Source organism: Poecile atricapillus, chromosome 12, assembly GCF_030490865.1.
Source record: "Poecile atricapillus isolate bPoeAtr1 chromosome 12, bPoeAtr1.hap1, whole genome shotgun sequence".
NCBI lineage: Eukaryota > Metazoa > Chordata > Aves > Passeriformes > Paridae > Poecile > Poecile atricapillus.
Window position 1 is genome coordinate 13,806,903 of NC_081260.1, and position 15,520 is coordinate 13,822,422.

Consider the following 15,520-nt stretch of genomic DNA (forward strand, 5'->3'; position numbering starts at 1 on the left):
ATTCAGTTTCATGAAAACAGAGCAAGTAAAATCATACCCAGATCATTCCCTTTTTTTACAAAGATGCAATTTCCTCAAGAAGCTGTTAATAATGTGGCAGTGCATCTGTATGAACACCTGAGGCAAGAATATGAACTACGTGAACTGATACTGTGAGTCAGGTACAGCACATTCTACAGTTTTCCTCACTATTTCTTATACCTCATAAGCTACAAGCAAGCATTCCTCTTTTCTCGTGCACTGTTGTGCTCATTGCTTACTTTGTCCCAGCTGAGGTGGCACTGCCCAGCTTAAGCTGCTCCAATTTTCTTGTGCTTTCTTGACCATATAGGAAGTTCATCTGGTACAGCAATCACTGTTTTCCTTTTCACCCTGAACAGTCTTGAGCAGCTAAACTGCTCCCAGCATGGGCACAGCTGCACAGAGGAAAGGATGGGGCCTGGATGACACTCAGCCAGCACTGTCACTGGCCCTATGCCTTCCTTTGGACTACAAATGGCAGAGCCCATAAAAAACAGTGAAAGGGGAACACAGAGGTGAGGCTAAGCCCATGGAAGATTACCTTCTTTGTAGACCGGCTCTCCTCTTCAGGCCCAGTGGGACTTGGTAGCCACAGCATATTGGGTGCTATGCAAAGAGCCAGGTTAAAGGCATTCATCTGATTCACTCCAGAATTCTGCTCAATATGATGGAGGACTCCAAAGAGGTGTCTGAGTAAGATGAGGTTGGCCTCTGGAAGCTGGTTGACGAGACTATTCAGGGAGTGGGAAAAAAACCAACAATGCTGTTCACAAACATCTGCTCTTTGAATTCCAGAAGCTACATCCCAAAGCTTTTCCCCTCTCCTGCCCCTTTGTACCCAACCTGAGACATCCACATTTGATAATAAGGTGAATCTGTGTCACTCCCCTCCACCAACTCATGTGAGAGCCACAACTCTGCATCCAAATTGCCCACCTGCTCTGGTCACAGAGCTGGAGGGACAAGGGACTTGGGTTCAGAGCATGTGGGAGGCAACCCCCAATGCCTTCACCAAACAGGAACCACCCAGAGGAGACAGCTCCAGGCCAGCAGCGTGCCAGACCATGCCACTGCCATGTCATGTGCTATGGAGAACATGGAGGAAGAAGGCCCAGGCTAAATGATAAGGTTAAAAAACTGAGCTGAACCATGGTTGAATAAATGGGATGTGCAACAGGAGACTGATAAACTGCTCATGCTCAGGGCAGCAGTTTCAAGGCAGTAAACCTGTTTTCAAGGTCCATGTCTCCACCTTGACAGGGCTGTTTCTTCTAACTGCCATTATGATGATCAGCCTCATTTTGAGCACATAATAAAATTACTGTCATTAAAGATCTAATTCTTCTACAGTAGAAGCACTCCTGGTGGCTGAATTATTATGCTTTTTCAGTTTACTTGTTCTGGCAATTTGAACTAATCATCAGAAGAGAATTTTTAAATTAGTTTTTGGGGGTCAGAAATGTTAAGGATGTTCAAAAAAGACCATTGAAAAGAAATTTTTCTCATCAGTGACACTGGCAATCAGCAATAGCTCCTCCAATGCCTGGAGCATTGCCAGTAGTCTCCCAGAAAATGAAGGTGATTCTTTGGGCCATATGATCCCACTTTTCCCACCAAAAGAAACTTTTACAAAGGCTTTTACAAACCTCTTGATAGCTTCAATCTTATGTGCCCGATTTTCTGTGTCCACAGCTTCCATCCACAGTCCGTGCATGTCTGAGGATAGAACACTGTCAGGTATATTTCGGAGAAAATCCTGAATTAAATATATATATGTAGAGCAGTCTGGTCAGTTTTGAATTCCTGGTTTCAGTTTCACAATGCATATAAGTCACTGTTTATTCATATTAAGCACAAGATAAAGCAAGACACTACACAAACATCTCCCCTCCCATGCCCACCTCAGGCTCTTCTATGACAGCACTGCAGGATGAACAGGCAGCCCTCCTGTTCTGCCCCTCCTCCAGAGCAGGACTGACTTCCAGTCCAGCAGAGGACTCAGCCCTGAGGCTCTGCACAGATCTCTCTGAAACATTTCTCAGCTAGGAGGACTGCTGTTTTTTCTCAGGGGACTATTGAACAACTCAATGTATGTCTTGTATTGGGAAGTGCCTGAATATCAGGCGAACAAGAAAAAGGGGGATTTTTTTTGGATACTTTGGTACCTAAATTACTCTGACCAGATTTAATTGCCAGTACAAAATACAGGCTTTTCTTTATTTAAACATGGGTCTTATCACAAGTTTCATCCCCCAGCCACCACAACCCCTCTGCTTGGATTTAGCAGCTGCTTTCCCTCATGCTTGCTGACTGATCAGAGGGTGAAGGCTGGAGAGATCACAGGTGAGCTCCTGTTTTGAGGGTTGCAAAGCAGCTGCCCTCAAATGGCACAAGTCCTCCCAAACCTTCTGCAGCCTCTTCCTTGCATTCAGAAATGACAAAGAACGTCTATGCTGCTGCCACCAAAGGGTTTTATGCATATGTCAGTGCAGCATCTGCCGTGTTATTTGGCCCTGTACAGACATCATGGCTGCCTTGCAGGTGGACATCACTGTATTTCCTGCTGGGGGTGGTTTGGTGCTGGGAGGTGTCAAAGGAAGCACCATCCTGAGGAGCTGAACATGTCTGCATGTGAAAACTAGGGTCACTGTAATTGTCAGACACCTCTGTGTACACAAACACACAATAACACCATCAGGTGAAAATGTTGCATGCTGGAAAATGCTTTCTGCTTCCCTGAAATCCTCCCCACCTATAAAGACTCATTGCTTCCTTAAGGAAGGAAGGTACCATTAGCTCAGGCAGCTGAGTTACTTGGCCAAACATACCGTGATGACAGCTGCAGCCACAAAGACTGACTCTCCATCCACCTGAACATCATCTCCAGAGTTCAGCTTCTCTTTCAATTCCTTGCAAGTCTTGGCATTGGCAGAACGTCTGAAAATGCCCCTAGTAGAGGGACCTTCATGGTACAAGAGGAGCAGCATATCCTAAGAAATAAAACAGTTGTACTTTAGAACCTAAAACTTTACTCTCTTGTTTATTATACACCATGTGTTGTAATGTAATTAGCAGAAGATCAAGTCAGTAATGGGAAGAAAACAATACAAGAAATTTATCCTGACCTAACCAGGGACAAGAACCTGGCAGCCAAGCTGCAGATACAGTTTATGTGGGCACGCTTATCCTGTGACAAGTGTGAGCCCAGGGGACTCTTGTAGTGAGAGAGTTCTAGGCTACATAGCAGAGCAGGATCCACTGACATTGCCCCTTGTCATCTGGTGATGACCTGGAGACACCCACTGAAACAGGACAGACATCTGTCAATGAAGGGATAGGGATTACCCAGGAGAGAGTTGTTCCCACCCTTGTTACTGAGCTGAGTCTGGATCACAAGTAAACGATGGTCCTCTTCCCCATTCAATCCTCATAAATGCTGCAAGTGGCTTTAAACGTTGGGCTAAACACATCAAGTTCATGTCAAGACAAGCAGTCCAGGCTGCTTCTTACCATGATTGGCTTGGGAAGGATTCCATCAGGACAGACAGAGGACAGGGACAGGCCGAAGAGTTTGCGTGGTGTGGTAGGTGACTGGGAAGGAGGGCTGCCCGTGGGGGTGCTGGTGCTGCGGCGCAGGGCCCAGTCAATCAACGACTTCTTCCTCTTGGTGTGTTTCTGCAGTGACTCTGGAAGAAAACACAGACCTTCACCTGTCTGTCCTCCTGCTGGACACTGAGTGATCTACAGTGGAGGCAGAGTTCCCAGCAAAACAAGCACTTTCTACCTTCACCTGTTTATTAACTGCACTCTTAATGGGGATGGCTAGACAATATACAGAAGTGAAACCACTTGTTCATCTCTCAACCATCAGCAAAACTCTCAATCATCATTCTTCAGAGAACCTTGCTGTCTCTGCAGAGCAAGAATCACTTTGCTCTTGTGACCAGTGATAGGCCTTGAGAAAATACCATGAAGCTGAGTCAGGGGAGGTTTAGGTTAAATCTCTGGAAAAGGTTTTTCACCCGGAGGGTGGCTGAGCACTGGAACAGGATCCCAGGGCAGTGGTCACAGCATCAAGGCTGTGGAGCATATGGACAATGCTCTCAGGCAGATGGTGGGTTCTTGGGTATAGGGCCAGGACTTGATGATGCTGATGGTTCTCTTCCAACTCAGCATTTTCTATGATTCTATTACAATGACTTGCAGTTGAAGATTAATGAAGGACTGAAAGCTAACTCTGAACATTTGCACAGAGAAATTTCACCTCTCTGCAATCTCTTCCTCTTTACATTACATTCAGGTATGAGAGCAAGTCTGGGATACATGTATGATGCCATGAGAGTTCAGCAATGCAGTGGAGAGCAATAAAATCTCTATCTGGCTGTACCACACTCCTGCAGCCCCTACCTCTCCTCAGCTGCATCGGAGCTTGGAGTCTGGGTTTCAAGACAAACTGACACTGTTTTTCCTTTGGGAGCTGAGCAAGGAAGGAAGCCTCTGTCCCATCAGCCAGGAGAGTGTTATTGTTGGTTCTTTGTTGCTGGTCAGCAGAGTCCCGGAGATAGCTCAAAGCAATGCTGAAGGGATGCTCGTGCCCTGTTGAACAGAGTTGTGTAGAGAGCAAGCAAAGATGCTGAGCTATGGTAAAAACTTATTGTTATTGGAAGATTCCAGCTTTGGTGATCTCCATGATGAACGCTTAGAACTTAATAGACAAAATTCCGTGTTTTATTTTAAAATGTTTCTTCTATTTCTAAAATCATCCCCTACACATCTGTAGCACCCTCCTCCATTGTGATTGTCCTCAAGGCCCCCATATACAGACCTACCCTCCCTCAAGCCTGAGGAGTTTCTAAAACCTAAACACAAATAGTTAAAAAGGAAATTTTTTGAATAAACAGCCTGCAAAGGCATTGATGCAAGTGGCCCACATATGCTCATGAGGTCAATTTAGTATTGGATTAAGGTAGCAGTTCAGAAGAGAACAACCCATATGCAACAAAATGGGTTTTCAATATGATACAACGATTTGTGTGGAAGGCAATTTCATTATTTGTGAACTGAAATGCAATGAAAACTAATTAAGTCCTGAAAAAGTAGGATAAACATGTTAGCTTCCTAACTAGAGGTTTGTATGTCACCAACAGGCCGTCTAAAAATCTGCTTCTTTCAATTGCCAAAGTGCTTTCCTCTAGATCTAACACACTCTTGCTGAATGACCACCTGACTGCAGCAATTGGTTTGGTTCTGACAGAACCCAAAGGCAAAGGGCCTGGGGAGTGTCAGGAGATGCTCTGTCTGGCAGAGGTCAGTGGACATCTCCATCAGACAGTGAACGTGGGCTGAGGCTGCCCCTGACCTCCTGCTCTGCCCGTGAGGAGATGCCTGCAAAGCTGAGCAGGAGAGATCAGCCTCCAAGCCTGCAGCCCTGCAAGCTCATACCAGCAGCCAGAGGAATTGAATTAGGCTTTGAGACATGTCCTACCCCTGCATCACATCTGCTGCAAAGAAGGTATGTCTTTGGGTCAGCCTAAAGATCTGCTATTTATTTGGAGCATCTGCTGAAAAGTGTGATGGGCTCCCACCCAGAAATGCACAGATTTGCTTGGAAAAGGGAGGTAAGTGCAGTTTATGAAAGATATCATCATGCTTTGATTAAATGTGAATGCTAAGACAATAAAAGCCAAGTGACATCTCACAGCAACTTGATGTCACATCTTACATCAGCAACAGTGTCCTTCTGTTACTTTTTAAGTGAAGAGTGCAATGTTTGTGATGTTTCTCTGCCACACACACTAATATAATTTATCAGTTGTTCCTCTGGTGCCAGAATTAAGCACCAAAATGATGCTCAATATGGGTGGGCTCTTACCAATGAGAGGGTAAGCAGGCTCATCTTTTCCTGAGACCACCCAGAGGTGGTGTTCACTGGTCTTGTCCTGTTGGGTGAGGAATAGAGAACAGAAAAAACGTTAGTTGAGAGGGGCCAGAGTGAAGCTCCATGAGGTTGCCCTCCACTCAGAAAGCAACAGACAGCAAATCTACACTTAACCACACCCACACTGTCCTGTCAACCAGATGTTACCAGCATCCTTAGCTAAGATCTGTCACCTGTCACTTACAGGGAGCCCAAGCTGTAGAAGGGTCTTCTTCATCACACTCTCTGCAGTTTCCACATTGGACACGTTGACTGCAGTAGTCTAGAAAGGCAAACAGAGAAAATACAGGAAGCTCAGACAAAGGTGAGAAGTTTGGTTGCAGTTTCTAATAGCTTCAAAATCTGGAGAAAACGTCACATCTCTGTGTAATGACTGTCTTTACTAAATGTTCATGGTTGGATGAGCTGTACAAATTTGAACTACACCAGAAAGGATGATGGCTATACAACATGAAAGCTCTTCTCCACTACTTCTGTCATGGGTCTATTGTACCATCCAATGATTTCATCCAGCAGAAATCACATGAGGTGGGTGGTGCTTGGGTGCTGTGTTTGATCCCATCAGTGTTTGGCTGATTATAGTGCCACTGTCACTCTAAAGAGTGAACATGGAACATGGCAATGCTCATCAACATGAGTGTCAGGGGTCACTCTTTGAGGGAAGAATGTCCAGGAGGCAAATGTGACCCACCAAACTCGGCAAGAAGCCAAGAAAAGTGTGCTAGACAGGGACACATTCCAGTAAATTAGTTCAGGTCAACACACTAGTGACTCCATGATCAATATCCTCAATTCATAGCATTGGAAAGAGGAATTGACTGTGGCACTCGGCCACAAACTGTAATTAATTCTGAAGTAAAAGAAAAAGAGAAAAGATGTCAGAGGCAAAAAATAATCCTGAGAATTAAGTGCTGTTTGGTAAGGGTCTGGCTACCTCATTTCTCAAACCAAGACTCTCCAAGTGGGCTTCCAAGTGGGATGTATGTAGATACCTAGATGCACACCTTCTAAATTTTTTAAGCTGGGACTTGAACTTGAAACTGGAATACCAGCACAGCCCTGCATTCCTTCCCCTACCCCACAGACCCCTGTGTAGTCTTGATCTGATGAGCAGGTTCTTAGCTTTACTTACAGAAGAACAGTTGTCATCATCCAGCACAACGATGCGAAGGGTCAGATTCTTCAGATACTCATTTTGTTTTACCTCATTGATATGCCTGAAAGTCAAAGAAAGGGGGAAGGATGTAATTTCCCAACCAAATTTGAAAAGTTCCCTAAAATTTGGATGGGACATCCTCCTTGGCACTGTAATAAATACAAGTTAATTATGACATACATTAATGTAATGTTCATAATGAAGCCACATGCTCTTACTGACTTCTTTATCTACCTGGAGCACAAAGGCTAACAATCCCCCACATGCAGTACTTCACTGCAGGTAGGATTTTTTCCCTTTTGTCTCTTTATAAACACTTTTGTTTGGGTGTTAGTGGAAGCAACATATAAAACATAAAAGAAAAAGAAAAAACTGTAGCCTCTAGATGCAATGTAATAAAAATGGTAGTTAAAATCTAAAAACATCTGAAGAATGTTTTGCTAATCACTTGTGACAGTTCCACAGTGATTAGTAAAGTCGATCTCCAGCTCCAAAGGAAAAAGGATGCTTCAACAATATCATCTTCTGATGGATCCCTTTTTTTCCCAACTGTTACCACCAATTTGGTACTCTCCTAGGGGCATTTATATTCAGATTTCAAAGGTGGATTTTTCAAACAGCACTCAGACATGCTGAAAATCAGAGCACAGTCTGACAGGCAAATTTCTCTAAGGTCTGTAGAGGAACCACCTGGAAGGGGGATGAAAGGAGGGTCACTTACCACAGTAATGCTGACAGCCATCGTTCCTTCACATCAGCTGAGCTGAAGACAAAAAGGGAGGCAGATCATCAAACAAGTGCTGAATGGGTAACAGCCTTTGGAAACTCTACCCAATTTCATTTATATATGGCTGTAAGTCAAAGTTGCTTCCTGCAAAGCCCTGGAACAAAAGCACAGTCCTTTCCTTCTTCTGTTCTATTTTAACAAATAACAAAAATAATAATAACACAAAAATCCCAGCAACAAACTGGACCAGGTTTCCTGTCACACTGGTGAGTGTTCAGATAAGGGACAAATCCCTTTCTGTGAAGTTGGAGTTAACTCATCTCGTGGGCCCTTGTTATTTTTGCAGTGACCTTTAATTGCTATTTTCTTCTCCTAGTGTTTCCTTCCCAATGTCTGCAGTTCCTAGAACTCCTGCTGCCAGCACAGGTTGCCTGGGTTTCAGAGTAAGGAAATGGAAAAGGAAATGGGCCCTTTAGACTCAGTCATTGTTTCACTTGACACATGGGAGACCTGAGTAGCTACTGGGATGCAGAGGGAGGTCTGATGTGTGATAAGATACCTGAAGGTGACAACATAGTTGGTGATAGGCCAGCCGATGACAAATGAATTCTCGGGACTCATCTTTTTCTCTGTCACTTCGCTGAGACAGGTGCCAGTCCACACTTCACTCAGATGCACTTGCTTTTTCAGCTTCAGGCTGGAGGAGGATCTACAATGGAAATTATTAATTCCTTAGGCCAGAGAAAAACATTTAGACCTCCAGAGTCTGATCATGCTCCTTTAAAGTCATGCAGATGCAGATAGAGCTCTTAATTTATATGACAGAAGGAGTCAGACTGAAAGTCAGTTTTGTCCATCTGCCTCTTGCCCTCATGGTGTATCTTCAAGCAACCTCATAAGGAAGCGGGCAAAACTGATTAGACAACCTTTTTCTTCAGACAAATGGAGTGAAACATTAATACCAAGAAGAATTTGTGAAGGTGGAAGGGGGAAATGCCACATTTCAGATCCACATTTCCAAAGAAGCATTGTTTTGGAGGCTGCTAGGTTCTCCACAACTAGATCAGAGCCTCATAGTATTATAGAATTTCATGAGTTGGAAGGTACCCACATGACCATTGAGTCCAACACCTGGCTCTGCCAGGACTGCCCCAAAAATCCCAGCACTGAGGTGCTGAGCCTAGCTTCAACAGCACCTACTGGGGAAAAGGAACGAGTGGGAATTCCTCTTACTTGGACTTGGCAATGACCAGCACATCACTGAACAAAATCAGGTGTCTTTCCTGGGTCTGCAGGCCCACAGTTAGCTGCACTCGCTCATCCAGGATGAAGGTGGAGCCTGGGCTGCTGAACACCCCACTTGGCAGCCCATTGTCTGAATGGGAAGAGGAAAGAGTAGTTTCCCTGGAGGAATAAGAAAAATCACAAGACTTTGTCAGAAGCTTTCCTTAGAAGGGTTTGTGATTGGACACAGGCATTTGTTTCAGAGCAGCCTGATAGCCCCGTGCTTCTCCCTCCTATTGCTCTCTATTATCACCCACATTCACCTGCATGATTAACTTTACCAGCCTCAGACTGATGGAAAACTCCCTAAATGCCCACACCAAATCTTGTGAGATTAAGCTGCTGAAATAGTAGTTTTTGAGTAATTTCTCACTCAGGTAAAAGACTTACTACCTGCACATATGTGTGAGCTGTGACTTGAACGTGGAAAACCCATGGCTCATTGTGTGGATCAGCTGGGCTTCACTGCCCTTTCTGTGCGTGTTTTCCATCCAGACTGAACAATTTGTCAGCATGAGACAAAAAGCAAAAAGAAAATGAACTGCATGTACTCATCTAATTCCAGACATCTGATTCTGGCTTGCTTGGCTGCCATCCAGCTTGTTGTTTTCACTGAGATTCATATAGGTGCTCACCATTTCCAAAAGCCCCTGAGGGTTTTTGCATGGTGACTGCAACAAGGCAGCATGGGGATTGAACCAGACCCTCTCCCTACTCTGTCACCAGCTGGAAGAGCTCTGCCAAGTGCAATCTGCTTGCTTGCACCTCAGCACCCACAGAGCAGCTCCTCAGCACTGTTCCAGGCTCAGGTCAGCTGGCACACAGCAGCTCCCACAGCCATTCCTGGGTCTCAGCGCGTGGGATGTGCTGCGTGAACATGGAAGAGTTCCTGTTCACACAGTGTGTTCATGTGCCTGAGCCTGACTTAGTGAACCTCTGAGACATGGCCTTAGACCAGCACAGAAAAATCTTCACAGAGATCCTCCTGTCTCTACACATAGACAAAAATATGTATCTTGCTTTCAGGCAAGGATACTTGTCTTCCCTTCACCCCTCAGCAATTCTGCTCGACCCTTTACTCTCTAGTCTGAGAACACTGTACACATAAAAAACAAGCATGAGCTGAAAGTGTAGTATTTTTGACGTTGTTGGTTTTAACTCAGTTTCCACTGCCCAATTTCAGTTGATTTCACAGGAGTGAGGTTAAAACCAGCCAGTAGCTGCTTTACTAAAATCCTCCTCCAGTCACAGGAACACCTGTACCCTGGCAAACAGAAATTCCCTCTCCCCTCCTCCACAGCCACCACCAAGTGAATGCTTGACTTATGGAGCTGTGGGGCTGTAAATGAGAAGCTTAATCACCTTCAGATATTATATTAAAAGCTCTCCATGTCCATCAGCTGAGCAGTGGGAGCAACAGCATCTTACAGTCCCAAGCAGTGGATTTCCTAAAGCTGGAGGATTACCCAGCTTTATAAACACAATGGCAGGCTGGCAAAAAAAATCTTGCTGATGCTTTCATGGCCTAAGCAAAGATGGCATTGGACCAGCCCCCTCCATAGCAATCCATCACAAGAAACATTTAAAGCTTCCCTCCCTCATGAGGAGGTTCTCCAGCCAAATAAAGTCAAGAATTTCTTTCTCTTCCTCACTTTTTTTTTCCCCTACTGCAATTTAGAGGGGGTGGGAGGAAGGAAAAAGAAGTCACATAACTTTGTCAAATGACAACCAAGTGAAAACCAGTCCTGCCCTTCTTATTAAATGATCCTGTGAGACTGACACCCCTGCCTTATTCCAGAGAAGCAGGCTGTACTTGCATTGATCACCAATGGTGTGATACAAAAGGGATATTCTTTGGGAGGGCTGGTCCAGATCAAAGTGTTAATCAGTTCTGCTTTATCTTCTGTTTCTTACAAGGAAAGAAAAAATCAAACTAAACAAATCCCCCAGGAAATTTACATGGCTGCAATCAGAGCAAGGCAGAAAGGACAATGTTATCCCCTTATCTGTCTCTAGCAGTGACACAGTGCTGCAGGAGGGGATGAGGTCAAGGAGAACTCAGCTCCCACTGGACTGAGGTGCTCAGGGCTAAGTCAGAACATTCAGTGTTTCAGCAGAAGATGTGCATGTCTGGCATGTGGCTCCCTGTCTGCTGACACTCCTGGTGCCTCACACTGCAGGAGCAAAGCATCAGCAGACTTGATGGAGCTGCAGGCATGGAGGCAGCTTTCCACCTGAGCTGGTAGTATGGGAAAGCTGCTGTCCCCTGACAGGGCTGGCCTGGAGCACATCTGGGTCTGCTGCCTTTTCCAGCAAATGTCCTGAGCTGATGCCATCCTGCACAGGGCTGTCAGGACATGGCCATGCCTCCCACAATTCCCTCCATCTCCAGAAGCAGCTCCAGCCCCCTCACCTGCCCAGGTGTACATGTAGCTGAGCCAGAAGCAATTCTCAGGACTATCCCTCCCACTGGCAGTCCAGCACATGGAGCAGGGGCTGCAGGGAGCTCTGTTAGTGAGTAAGCTCGGGGTGGCTGCACAGGGAAACTCTGAGGTGGAATGCCAGGATGGTCCCCAGGGCTGCTAAATCTGCATCATCCCATGTCCTGCAACCCACCTCCTCTGTCTGGTGCCTCATTCCCCTCCACCTGCCCCTGCCTGCCCCTGCCACAGGACCAAATTGCCCTCAACACTTAAATTAATTTGAAACCAGTGTGATTTCAGTCTGTGTAGGCAGAAAGATGGAAACAGAAGTCAGAAAGGTATTTTTTCTACCTGGAATGGGACTTTGATTTGCCAAGAGCTTTAGTAATGGCAGATGAGGTAGATCGTCTTCTTTGGACGATGGGCTTCATCTTCTGCAAGACAAAAAGATGTTCAAGTTAGCCTGGCCACCTTGGAAGCAGATCTGCTCATTTCACTCTACAAATGTTCTTTTTGTCTAGCTAATAATCATGAAATGTCATGAAATGTCATGAAATGTCAGCACTAATCATGTGCTGTCAGACACCTCCCTCCCCTTCCTGATCAATAAAACACTGGCCAATTCTCACATTTATTTTTATACAGCCAAACTCAGAGTAATTATATGAATAAACAGAGGGAAAAAAACAAAGTGTGAAGTTCAAGAAAAACTTCCAAACACTCATACCATGGAATACTTTGTTAAGGAAAGGTATAGAAATAAAATTTAACACTGGACTAGACAAAGAGATGAAGAGCATATAACACTCTAAGGAGTTGTACTTTATCAGTTGGAGGAATGGATGAGGTTCTTTAGTAGATTTTTCTCTATTTTCATTTTCCATACTCACAAGTTGTTACTAGCCCCCTCTCCAGGCAGCCTAACCTCAAGACATTTGTGTCCTTTTTAACAGCCACAGCCACCAAGTCTTGTGTAACACAGAACTGGAGTGACTGTAATGGTGAGACCTGAGAGTTAGAAATTATAACTATCCAAGTCAACATATACAGAGGTCACAGGTCTCCTTTTATTTGCTAAATTAATTTTGTGCTGGAGAAAGATGAGAGATTTTAGCCTGGGAGAGAAATCCTTAAATCAGTGACTCTTGATTAGTAAGCATGGGAAAATCTGTCCCATGGCTCATTTCTAATTTCAGCATTTGCCTATGTTAGAGCTTTAAGTACCAGAGTTCAGAGCATGTTGATACTTACTGATCTTTTGACTTCTGAATGTTACAAAATAAGAAAAATTCTAAGAATAAAAGAAACCATGATTGCTGGTTGATGAGGGAGAGCTCCTATGGGGAAAGTATGTTGCTTTTGTTAACTGTATACTTTTCAAGGTCTGTGCTGGACAGTGAAAACATTCATTGCACGTGAGCTCACTGGTCCCATCTCTGGAGATGCAAGGCTGTTACAGCTCAGCACCTCATGACAACATTACCATCCTTGTGATGTCAGAGGAAGGTATTATCCTCATATCAGTGATGGAAACATGAAGGACAGGGTCATTTCAGTCTATTTGCATGGCTAGTGTTCACCACATTGTGTCTGGTTTTTCAGAGCAAACTGGAAGGCTGGCTGGGGCTGGTTTGAAGTAATTGCTTCTGTTTGCCCTCCCTGGAGCTACAGGAGCTCAGCACAGCTGCAAGTCTGTCTCCAGGTGTTTGTGTGAGAAAATAAAAGTTGGTGGAGTGATTTAATGCTGTTCAGAAAGGAAATCCATGGCAGAGGCTGGAGTGGAGGGAAGGGACATCCTCCTCATCTCCCATTCAGTTTACAAGACACCTTTTGACTTCTGCAGCCAAGGACCTGGGAATCCTACAGGCTAGAGCTTTCTACAACACAGACTCATGATTCCATGCCTGCTCAGGTCCAACAAAGGCCTCCAAAGCACAAATGACCTTGTGAAAAAGAATGTATGATTACATAACACAAAGTTAGAGTGGGCCTGCAAGTATGATTTAATAAATGAATTTCCTAATATATGAATATTCAGCTTTGCAGTATCAGTGGTGCTCCCTGAGTAGGTTCTCTGGGTGCATGTACATATGTAGTCAGAGGCAGATGGACGGCAATTTCTCCCTCATATCCTGCTGTGACACTGCCAAGCAAAAATCTGTCTTTGGAAGTTTCACAAGGAGAACTGAATAAAAATAACATCAGCTCAGAAATGCTTGTTTTAAAAAAAGGAAGTCCCTACTAAAACAGAACATCTGGCTTCTGGAGGTGCCTTAATAGGAGAAAACATTCCTGCAAACGTAATGCAGCAAAGCATCTGTCATACACTATCTTAAAGTGGGGAGCGAGGATGGGTGTGGATGCCTGGGGGCAGACACCAGCAGCTCCAGCTGCAGAGCTCACTGATGAAACAGGGTGAGCTGATCACCTCTGTGCCAGAGGCATTGCAGACTGCAGCAATGGCTTCAATGGCACTGTAATAAACCCTTGCTTGTGACAGTATCTTCTGTGCCAAAGAATCCCACGGCACACGATACCTTGCTGTAGGTAAATCAATCATTATGGCCACCCCAAAACCACTGTCTTCTAGGGTATAAGTCATACTAAAGACATTTAGTGTAGGAGAGCATTTATCTCAGAATAAATTTCAGTGGGTCATAACTGGTGGATTTCTTCTTCTGACCGCAGGGAGAGGTTTCAGATGTATCTGAATGGTGGCAGCAGTGCCTTCCAAGGCACTTGTCTGAGGACCTGTCCTACAGCATCACCTCCAGCAGGCACTAGACTACTCCTGGGAGTCTAACAAAGACAGCACTGTGAGTTTCCAGTGAAATGCTGTGACTACAGGACACAAGGTACTCCCCATACTTGATCTCTCCAAAAAAAAATGCTGAAACCATCAGCTGTCCAGAGGTCCAGGTGTTGTCCATCAGTTCTCCTGATCCCAAACAGACTCTAGGCAAACAAAAAATTGCCTCCCAAGACCTCAGCCAGTCATTTTGATCCTAGCCAGTCACATTCCTTTGGCAGGACATCACTGAGATTATGGAATCCCCTTACTGTAGGTAACGCAATCATTTTGGCCACTCTGAAACTATGATCCGACTGAGGGAATTGGACAAAACTAATTGGCACAATTTCAGGTTTAATGTACTTAATTTGCATACTTAATAGAAGAATAATAAACTGTTCTGTCTTTGGTTTCAGTAGGCATCCAAAGTAAAATTGTTGCTTGTGTGCTCCCTCTCTGCATGAGAGAACCTAGCTGTGTACCCAATTTTAAACAATTTGAATGTGTATGGGCCAGCCCATGTAAGTGATATTTTCTTAAGGGACTGCTGGACCAGGACAGAATCTCCTAACACCTGGAGTGTTCTCTCAGTGCCATGTAAATGCACTCTGAATCCAGCATGTTTCTAAGCTCTAGTCTTTCAGTTTTCTTGCAAAAAACCCCCTCCCATCTCACTACACAGAAGCAGCATTACAAATCCTCTGTCTGATGTTGGAGCCCCTCACTCTCCTGCCCAAAGGCTGGGCTCCAGCAGAGCTGGCTGGGCTCCGAGGGGGTGGCTGGTGGCTCCCAGCCAGGCTCACCTGGCTGCCAGCAGCGTTGGGCAGCCCTTGCCCACGAGCACTGCTTCTAGATGAAGAGCACCTCCTTGTGCTCCTCCACACTGGAGCCAGGGAGTGCTTTTCCTGTTGGTCAGCTCTGCTCTCATTCACTGGGCACGGAATCAGAGAACTGCTGAAGGACATGGCGTGATCTCTGTGCTGTTTTGGTGGCATGGAAACAGATACTCATTTACCCAACATACTCTGGAAGTGCTTGAACACTTCTAACACTCTGGACCATGTTTGTGCATTACTCATCTCTGAGCTGCTGATTTTAGCTGTGTATTTCTTGGCACCGGGGAGGTTGTGAGTCTGATGCCCTTCATTCCAAATCCATGTATGGTCTATGCTATCGGCTC

At 45.0% G+C, this 15,520-nt stretch overlaps 1 protein-coding gene across 2 annotated transcripts in view; it reads right to left on the reverse strand.

The window, feature by feature from the left end:
- The window catches only part of LOC131583403 (rho GTPase-activating protein 20-like), a 30,480-nt gene that overhangs the window by 4,408 nt on the left and 10,552 nt on the right, over window positions 1-15,520 (reverse strand). For both annotated transcript variants that reach the window (XM_058847437.1, XM_058847436.1), the window contains exons 2-13: window positions 11,901-11,983; window positions 9,076-9,246; window positions 8,402-8,551; window positions 7,837-7,878; window positions 7,092-7,176; window positions 6,144-6,221; window positions 5,894-5,960; window positions 4,429-4,617; window positions 3,532-3,707; window positions 2,850-3,011; window positions 1,668-1,777; window positions 563-752 (exon numbers count right to left, since the gene is read on the reverse strand). In XM_058847437.1, the coding sequence (XP_058703420.1) occupies window positions 563-752; window positions 1,668-1,777; window positions 2,850-3,011; window positions 3,532-3,707; window positions 4,429-4,617; window positions 5,894-5,960; window positions 6,144-6,221; window positions 7,092-7,176; window positions 7,837-7,878; window positions 8,402-8,551; window positions 9,076-9,246; window positions 11,901-11,980 (1,500 nt within the window). In that variant the 5' untranslated portion in view covers window positions 11,981-11,983. The remainder of the gene's footprint in view (window positions 1-562; window positions 753-1,667; window positions 1,778-2,849; window positions 3,012-3,531; window positions 3,708-4,428; window positions 4,618-5,893; window positions 5,961-6,143; window positions 6,222-7,091; window positions 7,177-7,836; window positions 7,879-8,401; window positions 8,552-9,075; window positions 9,247-11,900; window positions 11,984-15,520) is intronic.